At 45.7% G+C, this 16,873-nt stretch overlaps 1 protein-coding gene across 1 annotated transcript in view; it reads left to right on the forward strand.

Moving 5' to 3' along the window:
* iqgap3 (IQ motif containing GTPase activating protein 3) overlaps nt 1-16,873 on the forward strand; it is a 108,484-nt gene that overhangs the window by 40,979 nt on the left and 50,632 nt on the right. The window contains exons 20-25 of the mRNA XM_067976073.1: nt 1,709-1,792; nt 4,765-4,836; nt 9,832-9,901; nt 11,850-12,058; nt 13,923-14,075; nt 15,596-15,759. Coding sequence (XP_067832174.1) covers nt 1,709-1,792; nt 4,765-4,836; nt 9,832-9,901; nt 11,850-12,058; nt 13,923-14,075; nt 15,596-15,759 — 752 coding nt within the window. The remainder of the gene's footprint in view (nt 1-1,708; nt 1,793-4,764; nt 4,837-9,831; nt 9,902-11,849; nt 12,059-13,922; nt 14,076-15,595; nt 15,760-16,873) is intronic.

The raw sequence follows: 16,873 nt of genomic DNA on the forward strand, positions 1-16,873 counted from the left end.
CCAGCGACGATGAAGGATCGGCCGATATATTTCTAAGTCGGGATGGTGTGTCTTGGAGGGGATGGTGTTCCCGTTCCCGTGCACCTGCCCTTGTCCTTCGTGGGTTTGGGAAGTTATGCCAAAAAATCCTTGGCGAGTTGCTGAGGTGCATCTTGTGGATAGTACACACTGCAGCCACGGTGCACCGGTGGTGGAGGGAGTGGGTGTTTAAGCTGGTGGAAGGGCTGCCAATCAAGTAGACCGCATTAACCTGGATGGTGTTGAGCTTCTTGTGTTGTTGCAGCTGCTCCCATTGAGACAAGTGGAGAGTATGCCATCACACTCCTGACTTGTGCCTTGTAGGTAGTGGAGAGACTTTGAGAAGTTAGGAGGTGAGTCACTTGGCCTCTGACCTGCTCGAGTAGCCATGGCATTTATACGGGTGGTCCAGTTAAGTTTCTGGTCAGTGGTGACCCCCAGGATGTTGATGGTAATGCCATTGAATGTCATGGGGAGGTGGTTAGACTCTCTCTTGTTGGAGATGGTCATTGCCTGGCACTTGTCTGGCGCGAATGTTACTTGCCACTTGTCAGCCCAAGCCTGCATGTTGTCCAGGTCTTGCTGAATGCGGGCACGGACTGCTTCATTATCTGAGGGGTTGCGAATGGAACTGAACACTGTGCAATCATCAGCAAACATCCCCACTTCTGACCACCTCCTCCTCAAAACTGAGGCTGTTTCATTAGAACGGAGGAGATTAAAGGGTGATTTGATAGGGGTGTTTAAAATTATAACGGGATGGGACAGAATAGATAGAAACAGACTGTTTCCAGTGGTTCAGGGATGTAGGTATTAGATTAAATCCAAGAGATTTAGGACAGAGAGCAGGAGAAACCTTTTTAGGGTTGTGAGGCTGTGGAATGCGCTACCGGAGTTACTGAGTGAAGCAGAGACCAGGTCAACATTTAAGAATAGGTTAAAACAGGTTGTTGAAGGAAAAGTGAATACAGAGATATGGGAACATGGAATTAGGATACTGCTTGTATAAAGGATAAACACCAACACGCTCTAGTTGGGCTGAGCGGCCTGTTTCCGTGTTGTAATTTCTGAGTATTTCTATGCAAAGGACTAATGGCGTCCAGGGGGAAATGAGAATTGCTTTTTACGCAGCGAATTGTGATGATCGGGAATGCGCTGCCTGAAATGGTGGTGGGAGCAGATTCAATAGTAACTTTTTCAATAGGGGATTGCTTAAATTCTTGAAATGGAGAAATCTACAGCGCTGTGGAGCGGGAGACTAGGACTAATTGGATAGCTCATTCAAAGAGCTAGTACAGACGTGATGGGCTGAATGGCCGCCTTCTGTGCTGTGTGATTCTATGAGCATCCTGCAGCAAGTGCTGAACCAGCAAGACTATTATTGGCTTTTTTGAGTTAAAAGATGCAGACCATAAGACCATTCTTGATAGAAGCATGTCCCTTAAGACCCATAGCATCAAAACAGCAGCTGTGGAATCAGTATGTCAACGCGCTGCTGTAATTCATGGGCAGTAAAAGGTCCCTTGCCAGTATCGTTCACACCCAAAGAATAATTATTTTTTTAAATTTCCTCTTCCTCTTGCCACTAGATTTTAATTTTCAAAGGTTAAAACTCAACGATTTTATAAATTGTACTCTTGCTAGCTCGGTAGCTTATGGGGAAAAATAGTTGGCTGCTTTTATTTTTCAGTCACACTGGAGAGGTTACAGACAGTGGAGAAATTACCAGGAGAGGCTTTATCACCTTCGAGACAACGCAGATGCTGTAATTAAGGTACAGACTACTTAGTTATGGCCTTCTTGTGTCGTGTAATATCAATTATAATGAAGAAAGTCTGCTATAAAGAACCCATTAACTATTTAAAGTTCCTTCAGTGGCTCATTAGAACTTTATGCAGTGAGTAGCTGAGCACCACAGACCAGGTTGGAACCAGTGCAATTTGTTGGATAATTCTTTCCTTATCCTTTTTAATAACAGATTCGAAAAGCTAGAGACAGTAATATGTCTGATAATTAACTTCATTTATTATTGTTTCAAAGCATTCATCGTAAGACTTCATACACAGCAGTACATGCAGCCTTACATCTAAAACTTGCTCGTGAAGAACTTTGCGAAAATCGTGAGCGCTGCTTATCCAAGCCTGTTCGCACTACCTCGCCTTGAAGGTAGTCAGTTTCGAAAGAGCTTTGCTTCGTATCTGTCCTTATACCACTTTCTTTCATTGCCCAGTTCTTGCTGGGTTCAACTTTATAGGGTGTCGTATGACCCTTAGGTCATTGAGCAGATTGCTGGACGATGATGGGCCTTATGTCCTGTTACATTGTACGTTTGCTTCCTATCTTTGCTCTTGCCTAATTATAGCCTTTGTTGTGCAAGCCTTATCTCTTGCTATCTCTATAGTGAAAGGAATCTATTCCCTTATTTATATTGCAGTAATTTCCTTCTTTTACACTCCCCCCTGCTGTGATTTAAAAAGCCTGTCTTTTAAAAGCCTTTGTGCTTTAACCTAACAACCCTTTTAGCTCCATAATATATCATTAATGCCCACTAGCTTATTTATTTAATAATCTATATGTGCCTATCCTTACAGAGTACAATGTCTTCGACCCTGAAATTCATCCTTCTCCAATGCTATCGGTGTCATTGAGGAGAAAAGATAGGATTTGCAAGCACACAGTTTAAACCAATTCTGTCTGTATTAGCTGTTCTGCCTTTGTTCTGTATTAGAATAATGTAAAAACATATCTATATTCTTACACAATTGACCTCTGGGTTAAGGGGGATGGTGGGCGGGAGAGAATCAATGGCTCTCGTTCCTGCACACTGTCCAGTGACCCCACCCCCAACTCTGGAAACAGCATGCGCTTGTGGATGTCTGAGGGGATCGGGATCAGATGCGAGGACTCCTGCAGTGGAATGACCCGCTGACACTCGCTGTGTATGCTCGCACATGAGAAGCGGCCGCTTGGAGGAGGTATTGAAACATGACCACTGCCCGTGGAACTATGCCTGCAGGAGAGAGGGGAGAACTCATGAAGAAAAAAACTAAAGTTTAAAACTTGGTCCTAAGCAGTTTCCTTTGCAAAGAGTAGACGGGAAACAGCGAATATGTGCAGTACATGTGTCGATGAACAGTCCATCTCCAGCTGAGCTTTGTGTGTTATTAGACATTAACCAGACTGTATAAGAGCCTTTGTTCTCGGATGGTGCTTTTGCATAAATGAGCATGCTGAGATTTGTACCATTTTTAAATCACCGTAACAAGTTTCATCCTTTCAGGGGTTGCGTTAGTTGCAGGAGTAATGAAAATCTTGAAATGTGCTCGCAGAACAACCTGTGCATTTCAAACAGAGGCTCTCGTGAAGCCTAAAAATAGTGAATTAAAAAATGTGCGTCGAGAAGCCTAGGTGAAGGGCTGAGGCTGAAAGGTTGACTCGAGTTGGAGAAAGTGATGTAAATCACGAGGTACTGGTTTGGTGACACCTAGCTTGGTTCGAGAAAGCAGAACTGAGGGATCGAGAGATCCAGAGTTTTGAGCTTCTGGGAAAATGAGAGCGAGAGGAGGAGACAGTGAAATGAGACTTGATTTGAGAAGGAATCTCAGCAGGAGGGTTTCATTCCAGGGCACTTTACAAATAAAGATGCTGCACGACAAACACTGGGAAACATTTATTCAGCCAGAAGTGGCCCTGTTTCATTCTAGTTCCACAAAGGCCAAAGTGTATCTGAGGCTGGTGCAATCAACTGGCATCTAACCTGCAAAACCACTTCCATGACCTGCTGTTGAGGTGAAGCAGCGCTGTTAAGGCATGACCATAGAGCAATGGGACACAGTCTATCTGCCTGCAATGTTTCATGGAGAGGCCAGCCACTTCCCCCAGATTGAGGGACGATCAGGAGAGCCTCTCCTTGCAAGCTTCCTGAACACTTTTTTTGTCTGTGAAAGATTTTCTTTTGGTATTTAAGTCCTGTCTCAGCATCAAATTATAGTTAGCCCACTCTCAGTTTCCTGTCCCCCTTGCTGCTCCACTGAAAGCAATAGAAAGCACTGGGTCTTGGGGACTTGCAGATTTGTTGTCGTCTGTATGAATTTGAGGTGCCTTTACAGTCAGCCATATATTTGGGGTTGCTTGATAGTCGACCATACATTTGGGGTGCCTTTATAGTTGGCTATGTGTTGGCAGTGCCACATAAAAAGCTGGAATAACTGGCTCATTTAAAAAGTAATCATTGATCCCCAAAGTCGGGTGACTGTTAACTCATTGAGTCATTCCGTATTGATCGGTTGTTAATTTATGATAAGCACGACAGGACTGGGGTTGAATGCTGACACGTGACATGTCGGTTTTAGAAATGGCTTGACAGGGCAACTCCTATTGAGAACAGTCTTTGAAGTAAAAGTTAACTTTTTAACTTCTAAACATGTATTTAAATTTAATTTTTTTTTCTAAGCAATCATCCTCATGGAGGTGACTGGGGATTTACCTCTGGGGCAGTTTCCTACATAACCATATAGTCACTGCAATCAAAGCTATTTGTGTTCGGTGCTTTGAGATGTTTGAGTGGCACGATCAGGTGCAATGAAAATGCGAATAGAATATTATTTTTCCCGGAGCGTTCCATTACATGTCATGGTTTTACAGTGCTGCTCCTCGTCCTTGTTCGCTCAGTCGTGTGAGATAAGCTTTGTTTTGATTTCTGTCACTAACTTTTGTCTTTCATTTTTTAATGTTAATATTTCCTAGATTCAGTCATGGGTGAGAATGTGGCAGGCACGAAAGAGGTACAGGGCAAGGCTGCGGCACTTCAAGAACAATGTAAGTGTGACTGAATAATTCATGTGTTGCTGTGCCTCTGCTTAAAGGACCTGGCGGCTTTTAGTTTGTTGGAGATGGGAAGAGAGACAACGAATGCTGGAAATCTGAAATAACCAGGGAGAATGTTGGAAATTTGATCACGCCTTTTCTGATGAAGGAGTTACACCTGAAACTTTAACTCATCTTTCTCATTCATAGGAACAGGAGTAGACTATTCAGCCCCTCGAGCCTGTTCCGCTATTCAGTTAGATCATGGCTGATCTGGTGCTGATTTCAGAAGCTGACTTGACCCGCTGTGTGCTAACACAATTCTTTAATTTTAGTTCAAGGCTTTCATAAATAGAAGGCGTCAGTAGTTTGCTTACTAATGTGGGCTTCAGCATTCAGATCATTTTGTTACCCCGGCAATTTTATAAATCCTAATTGTTAGTTTTTTAACTGCCCAATGTTAATTGATTTTTTTTTATGTGTATGCAAAATGAGGATAGAGTTGGAAGAGAGACGATGGAAACATGCTGAACAACATCATCCATGCCCAGAACCTGCAAGTAGTGTTACAGGCAACTGTTTACATACAGGGTTTCCATTCTAAATGTTTACATAGGCAGTTTCAATGTTAAGCACTGATATAAGTATGACCAGGAAGTGCATCTATAAGCAGGATTTTTATATATATTATGCAATGCTTCACTAAATACAAGACTGTAGAATAACGTATATTTTCCAGTCTTCTCCTCTCCTATTACGACTCTTACTGGGATACGGTTCCCCAGTCACCAGCCGATGACTGGTGCTTCAAACAAGTACCCATTCTTCATGAGTGAATGATGGGGGCATTAGAACAAAGCCCTGATCCTGTCCTCACCTGAAGTGTGTGTGCACAGACACCCGCTTTCTGACAGGGGAGGCTTAAATTAAATTGGGGGGGAGGATAGTGCGATGATTATGGCCCTGCACTAGCAACCCAGAGGTTGAGTGTTCAAGTTGTGAAACTGAAGTGAATAAATCTGGCACTGAACCCTGATTATTAAAAACCCAACCAACTCACTAATGTCATTCAGGGAAGGGATGCTACCACTCCTCCCCGGTCTGGCCTACGTGTGACTCCAGACCATTCTATTTGGTTCAATCTTGGGTGTCAGCCGTGGCTCAGTGGGTAGCACTCTCCCCCTCTGAGTCAGAAGGTCGTGGGTTCAAGCCCCACTCCAGAACCTTGAGCACAAAATCCAGGCTGACGCTCCAGTGCTGAGGGAGTGCTGCAATTTTGGAGGTGCCGTCTTTCGGATGAGACGTCAAGTCCAGGCCCCGTCTGCCCTCGGGTGGACCTAAAAGATTCCACGGGCACTATTTCGAAGAAGAGCAGGGGAGTTCTTCTATTGTCCTGGCCAATATTTATCCCTCAATCAACATCAAGGAAACAGATTATCTGGTCATTTGTCACAATGCTGTTTGTGGGATCTTGCTGTGTGTAAATTGGCTGCAGCGTTTCCTACATTACAATAGCGACTACATTTCAAAAGTACTTAATTGGCTGTAAAGCACTTTGGTCATGTAAGGTGCAATAGAAATGCAAGTCTGTCTTTGTTTATCTAAGGACTGCATGCTGTCGTTCACCCATGGCTGTTCTTAAAGTGGAAGTGTTCTGTCGAACTAGGTTTATTTGGGTCTAGGTTTTGAAAGTAATGGAAAGCAGATTGAACAAAGTGACTCCAAGGACTGAACCTGTAATTTCGAAACTAGAGATTGTGTAATTTATTTTTCAAAAAAGGAAACCACAAACTTGAGGAGAACTTTTTAATTAAAAATTATGCCATTTTGTTCATGATTCAATCTACATGTATAAATCCTGCCAAAAGGGAGATTGACAGATTTCTGTTGCAGTGAGCTGAGCTTTAAATCCTTGGGTGGAATTAAATGGCAGCGTTTGAGTGACGAGGTCCTGAAAGTCCGGGTTTGTGCACAGGGCTAATCACTTGGATGGAAAGCATTTGGGGCAGAAAGACCAGTCTGTTTCCACATTTTTTTTTATTATTCATTCATGGGATGTGGGCGTCACTGGCAAGGCCAGCGTTTATTGCCCATCCCTAATTGCCGTTGAGAAGGTGGTGGTGAGCCGCCTTCTTGAACCACTGCAGTCCGTGTGGTGAAGGTTCTCCCACAGTGCTGTTAGGTAGGGAGTTCCAGAATTTTGACCCAGCGACAATGAAGGAACGGCAATATATTTCCAAGTCGGGATGGTGTGTGACTTGGAGGGGAACGTGCAGGTGGTGTTGTTCCCATGTTCCTGCTGCTCTTGTCCTTCCAGGTGGTAGAGGTCGCGGGTTTGGGAGGTGCTGTCGAAGAAGCCTTGGCAAGTTGCTGCAGTGCATCCTGTGGATGGTACACACTGCAGCCATGGTGCGCCGGTGGTGAAGGGAGTGAATGTTTAGGGTGGTGGATGGGGTGCCAATCAAGCGGGCTGCTTTGTCCTGGATGGTGTCGAGCTTCTTGAGTGTTGTTGGAGCTGCACTCATCCAGGCAAGTGGAGAGTATTCCATCACACTCCCGACTTGTGCCTTGTAGATGGTGGAAAGGCTTTGGGGAGTCAGGAGGTGAGTCACTCGCTGCAGAATACCCAGCCTCTGATCTGCTCTTGTAGCCACAGTATTTATGTGGCTGGTCCAGTTAAGTTTCTGGTCAATGGTGACCCCCAGGATGTTGATGGTGGGGGATTCGGTGATGGTAATGCCGTTGAATGTCAAGGGGAGGTGGTTAGACTCTCTCTTGTTGGAGATGGTCATTGCCTGGCACTTGTCTGGCGCGAATGTTACTTGCCACTTGTCAGCCCAAGCCTGGATGTTGTCCAGGTCTTGCTGCATGCGGGCTCGGACTACTTCATTATCTGAGTGGTTGCGAATGAAACTGAACACCATGCAATCATCAACGAACATCCCCATTTCTGACCTTATGATGGAGGGAAGGTCATTGATGAAGCAGCTGAAGATGGTTGGGCCTAGGACACTGCCCTGAGGAACTCCTGCAACAATGTCCTGGGGCTGAGATGATTGGCCTCCAACAACCACTACCATCTTCCTTTGTGCTAGGTATGACCAGCCACTGGAGAGTTTTCCCCCTGATTCCCATTGACTTCAATTTTACACGGGCTCCTTGGTGCCACACTCGGTCAAATGCTGCCTTGATGTCAAGGGCAGTCATTCTCACCTCGCCCCTGGAATTCAGCTCTTTTGTCCATGTTTGGACCAACGCTGTAATGAGGTCTGGAGCCAAGTGTTCCTGGAGGAACCCAAACTGAGCATCAGTGAGCAGGTTATTGGTGAGTAAGTGCCGCTTGATAGCACTGTCGACGACACCTTCCATCACTTTGCTGATGATTGAGAGTAGACTGATGGGGCGGTAATTGGCTGGATTGGATTTGTCCTGCTTTTAGTGGACAGGACATACCTGGGCAATTTTCCACATCGCCAGGTAGATGTCAGTGTTGTAGCTTATGAGGATGAGTTTCCTGCTGGAGTAGTTATATTGTGTCCTTGATGCTCAGACTGCACTAAAGCATTTGGTAAATTTCTCAGGCATTTCCTTCCCATGCAGTATATTTATTCTTGGGGGTTGCGAGCTGGTGACTGTCGTGTTGTCACATATTGGTACCCAGACTCTCTAGGAGTGATTCTGCACTCTTAGCGGGGAGTCGCGTACACAGATCAGAGCATTAGGACTACACTGTTGTAGCCCTTCCTCTGATCTGTGCTCTCCTTGAGCTCAGTTCCCAGCTGGGGGCACAAGATTTCGACACCGCCCCTTAAAGGGAAAACCATACTTGAACCAATACATTGTAGTGTTGTGTAATGTGCTTCTTCGTAATGCTTATAATTCATTGCTTCAAGTTACCCTCGCCACTTTCAACATCAGTATCACACCTGTACCCACCAATACTTCACCCTAGTGTTGTGCAGCTCGAAATGCTCTCTCCGAGCATATTCTTAGTTTGGAATGACAATAACAATTTGAATTTATATAACGCCTTCAACGTAGTAAAACATCCCACGGCGCTTCACAGGAGCATAATCAGACAAAGGACATTTGTGTCTTTCACCATTCAGATAGACCTCAATCTAACACGCCTATAATAAAACAATGTTTTCCTCTGACTTAAACTATGAGCAATGCTGCAAGAGGCCTGCTGGTCATGCACCCACTATCACGCTCCTATCATCCACTGTCCCAATTATCCGCCAAAATCTTCGCAGGACAAAGCCTTTGGGTAAGCTATCTCCTCGTTGCACAGCCTCATTCAATATTTGTATTTCATAGAAAGACTTGCATTTATATCGTGCCTTTCACGACCTCAGGAAGTCCCAAAGCGCTTTACAGCCAATTAAGTACTTTTGAAGTGTAGTCACTGTTGTAACGTAGGAAACGCGGCAGCCAATTTGCGCACAGCAAGATCCCACAAACTGCAATGTGATAATGACCCAGATAATCTGTTTTAGTGATGTTGGTTGAGGAATAAATATTGGCCCAGGGCACAGGGAGAACTTCCCTGCTCTTCTTTGAATAATGCCATGGGATCTTTTACGTCGGCGGACGGGGCCTCAGTTTAATGTCTCATCCGAAAGACGGCACCTCCGATAGTGCAGCACTCCCTCAGTACTGGCACTGGGATGTCAGCCTGCATTATGTGCTCAAGTTTCTGCAGTGGGGCTTGAACCCACAACCCTCTGACTCAGAGGCAAGAGTGCACCCCACTGAGCCACGGCTTTTCTTGATGAATAAAATTGCATAATGTTTATTTTGTGATTTATGTGGTGCTCGTTCTTCATTCCCGTGGAGAAGGTATTGCTGTATAAGAGCAAAATGCTGGATTTTTCACCAATTTCCATTATCTGCCAGGGAGTGGGTCCAGTCCATTATGGCGATGGCAGAGGTTCAACTAGACTGAAATCCCAGTGATGTGGTTCTCTGGAAAGTCTCATAACCCAATTTCTTGCAATCCCGCAGATTGCTTCAGTAGTAAAGATCCAGGCGTTTGTCAGAGCAAACAAGGCCAGAGGAGACTACAGGATGTTGGGTAAGTGATTTAAACCCAACCATGTTGTGTGGATTACCTCCATCTCTTTGAGTTGTGCAGCTGTTTCCTTTCTGTAACCATTGCCAGCTGGGGCCAGGTTCTAATAAAGGCTCAAGATGCCGTTCAGGTTTCAGAATTCATCTTGCTTTACTTTTACCCCAACTCCCCCTCCGCTCTCCAGAAAATATAAAGACTCGGTGATGAATCGAGCTGCCAGCCCTCTGGTACCTCATCGAAGTCGCCATTCTTGATGCAGGATCCTAGATGTTATTGGTAGGTTAGGGGAGAAGGGGTCATTATAGTCGAGTCCAGACCTGTCCACAATGGACACTTTCCACCAGAGATCACTGGATAGTGAACAGGGAAGGGAATCCAATTCACTTCTAACCCCCTCCAGCCCAAGGGCACTAAGGCTAGTTGATGCGGCCCCAACTGCAATCACCTAACTCAGCACGGCTTGCAAATTGAGCCTAGTTGTTCTGAGCTGAAAGGCTCCTACCACATCTGGTCATCCCATTAGTTTATGGAAGGAGCTACAAATTTTAAAATTCAAGAATCATCAATCAAATGTTAGCTTAGTCTCTGTGGGCGTCCCATCGTTCATATCATAGAATCATACAGCACAGAAGGAGGCCATTCGGCCCTTTGTGCCTGGTCTGGCTCTTTGAAAGAGCTATCCAATTACTCCCACTCCCTCTGCTCTTTCCCCATTGCCCTGCAAATTTTTCCTTTTCAAGTATTTATCCAATTCCCTTCGGAAAGTTACTATTGAATCTGCTTCCACCGCCCTTTCAGGCAGCGAATTCCAGATCAGAACAACTCGCTGCGTTAAAAAAAATTCTCATCTTGCTCCTAGCGTTTTGATGAGCTACTTCTGGTTTCTGCACTCATAACCACCATTTCTCCCCCCCCACAAAATGCTGCATCTTTGTACATCTATGGACTTCTCACAGCAGTTGATAGTGTTCTGCTGTAGAAATGTCTATCAGACGGCATAATTGAAGTGGGTCTGAGTTGTTCTAATCAGTTTGTTCCTTCACCTTGGCTGAAATATCTAAACCCTACACGGTGCTCCAAACAGAGGCAAATTAGGAAACTAATAGAATGTGACGAGCACAGTGTTGGACACATTGGAATTAAGTGTATAGTGACGGGCAGCTCTTAGTCTCAAGGTAGGAAACTTCTGTTTGGGAATTGAAAGCTCTAACGGCTGGAAGCAGTAATGACCTGATCTTCCGAGCATACACAATACATTGTCAACTTTGCTGGGTTGGTAGCAATCTCGCCTCAAGTCAGAAGGTCGTGGGTTCGTGTCCCGCACCAGGACTTGAGTACAGAATCTAACCCGCCGCTCTAATGTGTTGCAGAGGGAGTGCTGCATTGTCGGGAGCACAGCTCTTCGGGTGAGACGTTAAACCATATCCCTGCCCTCCTCGTCCTGGTAGATGGACGCTGGAGATCCCATGGCACTATTTGAAGAAGACCAGTGAGTTTTCTCGATGTCCTGCTCAACATTTCTCCATCACCCAAAAACAGATTAACCGATCATGCGTCTCGTTGCTGTTTCTGGATCTTGCTGTGTGCAAAAACGGTTGCTGCATTTGCCCACATAAATCAAAATAATGTTTGTACATGAAGCACTTTGAGATGTTTGAGACACGATCAGGCACTATATAAATGCAAGTCTTTAAGATACTATTAAAACGGGGTGCAATTGAACATGGGCAGGGGCGGAACACATTTACCAATCGTTATACCGCACACCCGATATTCAGTTCTGTTTGGATCGATAGAACTGATTATCGGACGGGCCATATAACAGGCGACCCATGCCACAATGCTCGTTTTACGTTCCCCCGCCCCTGCCCAGTTTCACCCCCACGGTGTCTGCAGGTTATTTCTGAGGATTATTGGACAAGATTTTACAAGAAAAAATTGTGCTCCTTAGTCCGTGCCAAGAACCCTCCGCTGAGTGTGGTGCGGAAGTTTGCTCATCTCTTGGACCAAAGCGACCATGACTTCCGCGAGGAGTGGGAACTGATGAGACTGCGCGAGGAGGTGGTGCACAACATCCGTTCCAGTCAACACCTGGAGCAGGACCTCAATGTCATGGACATCAAGATCGGACTGCTGGTGAAGAACAGGATCACCTTACAGGTGAGGGACTGCCCAGCCTTTCAAGCCAGCAAATCATCCGGTTAAACGCCTTCTCTCGTACGATTGTGCCCCTCTCGTTATATGCAATGCCAGAATTGAGTTATGGGTTACATAGGATTTACAGCACAGAAACAGGCCATTCAGCCCACTAGTCTATGCCGGTGTTTATGCTCCGCACGAGCCTCCTCCCTCCCTACTTCATCTCGCCCTATCCCCATATCCTTCTATTCCTTGCTCCCTCGTGTGTTTATCTGGCTTCCCCTTAAATGTTATTCGCCTCAATCACTCCTCGTGGTAGCGAGTTCCACATTCTCACCACTCTCTTGGTAAAGAAGTTTCTCCTGAATTTCTTATTGGATTTATTAGTGACTATCTTATACTTATGGCCCTTAGTTCTGGTCTCCCTCACAAATGGAAAAATCTTCACCACGTCTACCCTATCGAGCCCCATCATAATCTTAAAGACCTCTATCAGGTCACCCCGTCTGCTTTCTCTTTTCTAGAGAAAAGAGCCCCAGCCTGTTCAGCCTTTCCTCGTAGTTATATCCTCTCAGTTCTGGTATCATGCTTGTAAATCTCTTTTGCACCTTCTCCAATGCCTCTATATCCTTTTTGTAATATGGAGACCAGAACTGTCCACTAAGTGTGGTCTAACCAAGGTTCAATACAATAACTTCTCTGCTTTTTAATTCTATCCCTCTAGAAATGAACCCCAGTGCTTGGTTTGATTTTTTTTTTTCTATGGTTTCTTTACTCTTTATTTTCTGTAAGTTGTGTGTCTCAGACTATACTGGTAGGTGAGCCATTGCTCCCAATGTCCCAGAGAGAATATTTTCACTTGCCCAAATATCCAGATGAATTTGTAGCGTGCCCAGGGATGGAACATGGGATCCCCTGCAGTTTATTTTGCTTTAGCAGAGTGATTAGCGACATCGTGCGGGTACTTCCGGATGCCGCATGGCCGATGACGTCATCTTTCCGCACATGCGCCGGGGCACCCGATGTCACTCTTGGCGCTTGCGCGTGAGGTGCGGCTTCGCTGGTGATGTCACTTCCGATGACGTCACCCGCTCCCATTCTCGCTGCCGTAAAAATGCAGCCTTGTTTTAGCTACTGGTTTTATCCTGTGATTCCCTTCATGTCTTTGGAAGGTAGCAGATTAAAACTACACTAGACTTTCACTTCGGCTTTAACTGCCAAACATGTTCATTAAACAGTGAGAGAGCAAGCAACACAACAATAAAAGATTACGGAGTGATCTAATCGAGGTGTTTAAGATGATTAAAGGATTTGATAGGGTCGATAGAGAGAAACTATTTCCTCTGGTGGGGGGAGTCCAGAACGAGGGGGCAGAACCTTAAAATTAGAGCCAGGCCGTTCAGGGGTGATGTCACTTCTTCACACAAAGGGGAGTGGGAATCTGGAACTCTCTCCCCCCAAAAAGCTGTTGAGGCCGGGGGGTCAATTGGAAATTTCAAAACTGAGATTGATAGATTTTTGTCGGGTGTTAAGGGTTACGGAACCAACGTGGGTAGATGGAGTTAAGATACAGATCAGCCATGGTCTAATTGAATGGCGGAACAGGCTCGAGGGGCTGAACGGCCTCCTTGCGTTCCTATGTTTTAACCCTTTATGAACTGTGATAGAAATAAAGTAGATCCTGGACAAAAATGCTTCTTTTTAGTCAGAGATATTGTTGCTGTGATTCATTGTATTTCCTCATCGACGCCATGATATGTGAGTGCAGGATAACTTCACTGAGCCGAGTGCAGGATAACTTCACTGAACTAAGTGCAGAAGCCTTCTCAGGTGAAACAATGTATCTCAAGAAAGAAACGCAGTTGACTTTGATTTCCTTTTGTAGGAAGTGGTTTCCCACTGCAAGAAACTGACTAGGAAGAACAAGGAGCAGCTGTCGGACATGATGGTGCTTGACAAGCAGAAGGGGTTAAAGGCTCTCAGCAGAGAGAAGCGGGAGAAACTAGAGGCTTATCAACATCTCTTCTACCTCCTGCAGGTAACCGTGCTCGACAGCAGAGATATGTCCACCTATGTCCCTCCTTGGTTTTCATGTGCTATCCACTATTTGGGGCTGAGGGGGAGGATGGGTGAGCCCCCGGCTTCTGACAATGCACCTTTAGTTGGTGTATAAGCTGATTCTGCCAGTGGCTCCTTTTATCTCAAGGGGGCTGGGATGCAAAGGTTGGGGTGCGGGGAAGTTATGTTACTGTTGTATAAAACTGTGGTCAGACCCCAACTGGAGATACTGTGTTCAGTTCTGGGCACTGCGCCTCAGGAAGGATATATTGGCCTTGGAGGGGGTGTAGCACAGATTCACCAGAATGATACCGGGTCTAAAAGGGTTAAATTACGAGGACAGGTTGCACAGACTGGGCTTGTATTCCCTCGAGTGTAGAAGATTAAGGGGTGATCTAATCGAGGGGTTTAAGATGATTAAAGGATTTGATAGGGTCGATAGAGAGAAACTATTTCCTCTGGTGGGGGGAGTCCAGAACAAGGGGGCAGAACCTTAAAATTAGAGCTGGGCCGTTCAGGGGTGATGTCAGGAAGCACTTCCTCACACAAAGGTGGAGTGGAAATCTGGAACACTCTTTTCCCCCCAAAAAGGCTGTTGAGGCCGGGGGGTCAATTGAAAATTTCAAAACCGAGATTGATAGATTTTTGTTGGATCAGGGGATTAAGGGTTACAGAACCAAGGTGGGTCAATGGAGTGAAGATACAGATCAGCCATGATCTCATTGAATGACGGCACGGGCTCAAGGGGCTGAATGTCCTTCTCCTGTTCCTATGATTTCCACCACCCCCCCCCCCCCCCCCCCCCCTTTGCCTTGGCATCTCACTATGGCATCAAGACTGAAATTGATTACGTCCTGTGGGAAGCGTGTTCCATTATCTGAAATCCATCAGAGGTGACTGCTCTTTTGGCCTGCTAGTGCTCCCTCCCTCCCTTTCAAAGGTATCCTCCGAACCCTTCTCTTCGACTGAGTCTTCAGCCCCCGAACTCCCGTCACCTTTTCACTTTCCTTTTCTCTTGTTCGCTCCCCCCCCCACCCACCCTGTTTTTCTCTGTAAAGCACTTTGAGATGTCTTTACGTAAATAAGGAGCACTCTATAAAAATTGGAAGTTTTTTGAACTGAAATAAGTAATGGATGAAAATGGAAGCTAAGGACTGAATTACCCAAAATCCAAATGAGTATGTAATTATTATCACTTTTGTTAGGTATGGGTATTAAGGGTTACGGAACCAGGGTGGGTAGATGGATTTACGATGGATCAGCCATGATCTGATTGAATGGTGGGACAGGCCTGAGGGGCTGAATGGCCTCCTCCTGTTCCTATGTTCCAAAGGGTTAAATTTGAGGGAGGACCACAATCTCCAAGTTGCCTCGGTGCAGATTGCAATATTGAGGTCCGTTGTATTTCGCGGTGATTCGGACAGGCTGAAGGTGTGTCGGGCCTTGTTGTGTTGAATCCCAATCGCTTTTGACCATCTTCTTCTGTTTCTCTTCTCCCAGACAAAGCCAGTGTACCTGGCCAAGTTGATCTTCCAGATGCCGCAGAACAGATCGACCAAGTTTATGGATTCCGTGATTTTCTCTCTCTACAACTACGCCGCCAACCAGCGGGAGGGCTACCTGCTCCTGCGCCTGTTCACCACTGCTCTTCGAGAGGAGATTAAGTACGTGATCTTGGCGACAAAGGTCTCTTTCTCTTTTTTTTTTCCCCCCCGTCCCAGCTGAAAGTGCCAGATCTTGCCTGGGTATAGTTCCACTGGTCAAGAGCAACCCTCTGTTATCTCCCCCCAAATGTCCATTGTTGATGCGTGATTTCAGATAGCAGGCTATTTGACTGCACAGGCATCACGTGCAAGCTTGATCCTGTCCTGATCCGATGTCCACGTGGACCACACTTTCCAGCAGGAGCCACTGGATAGTGATCAGGAGTGGGAACCCTTTCCCACTGGGGGTGCCGAGGCTAATTCTAGTGTCCACACTGTTGCCACGGTTAAGATCAGCTAACCAGCACAGACCAGTGTTCGAACCGAAGACATTCTGGCCCGAATGTATTAGTGCTATACTGAGCAGTGCTTTTATACGCTAAATCATTGAGGTAGTAATTGGGTTCCTTCCATAGCAGTTGGGGACTGCAATTTGTATTGTCTGCAGTATAACTTTTGACCAATGCAAATGAGAGCCCCATGATGATTGTGTGTTTACACAAGATATGGGAGTGTCAGATATGTAATAAAGCAGGATTATTTCTGCCAAGCAACCTAATATGGTGCCTCTCGAAGTAACAAGACAGGAGCGTAAAAGAACAAGGAGAATTTCTTGATTTTTTTTTTCCTGGATGTCATTTCCCACTCTGTCTGTCTGTGGCCGTGAGCTCAACCCCTCCATTTCTAATAGCTGCAGTGATGGCTGGAAATGGAATAACGTCTGAGGGGTTGCTATTGTGTGGTGCAGGCTGGACTCAATGGTAAAGTGTGGGAGTGTGTCCCCGAGTATATTTCTGGCTATCCGGGCTAGATCTGTGGGGATATGACCCTTCGAGATCTCTGCGCTCCTCCAATTCTGCCCAATCTTCCCTAATTTCCTTTACCCCACCATTGGCAGTCGTGTCTTCAGCTGCCTGGGCCCTAAGCTCTGGATTTCCCTCCCTAAACCTCTCCGCCTCTCTCTCCTCCTCCTTTAAGATGCTCCTTAAAACCTACCTCTTTGACCAAGCTTTAGAACATAGACATAAGAACATAAGAAATAGGAGCAGGAGTAGGCCATACGGCCCCTCGAGCC

Source organism: Heptranchias perlo, chromosome 44 (genome assembly GCF_035084215.1).
Source record: "Heptranchias perlo isolate sHepPer1 chromosome 44, sHepPer1.hap1, whole genome shotgun sequence".
NCBI classification, from domain to species: domain Eukaryota; kingdom Metazoa; phylum Chordata; class Chondrichthyes; order Hexanchiformes; family Hexanchidae; genus Heptranchias; species Heptranchias perlo.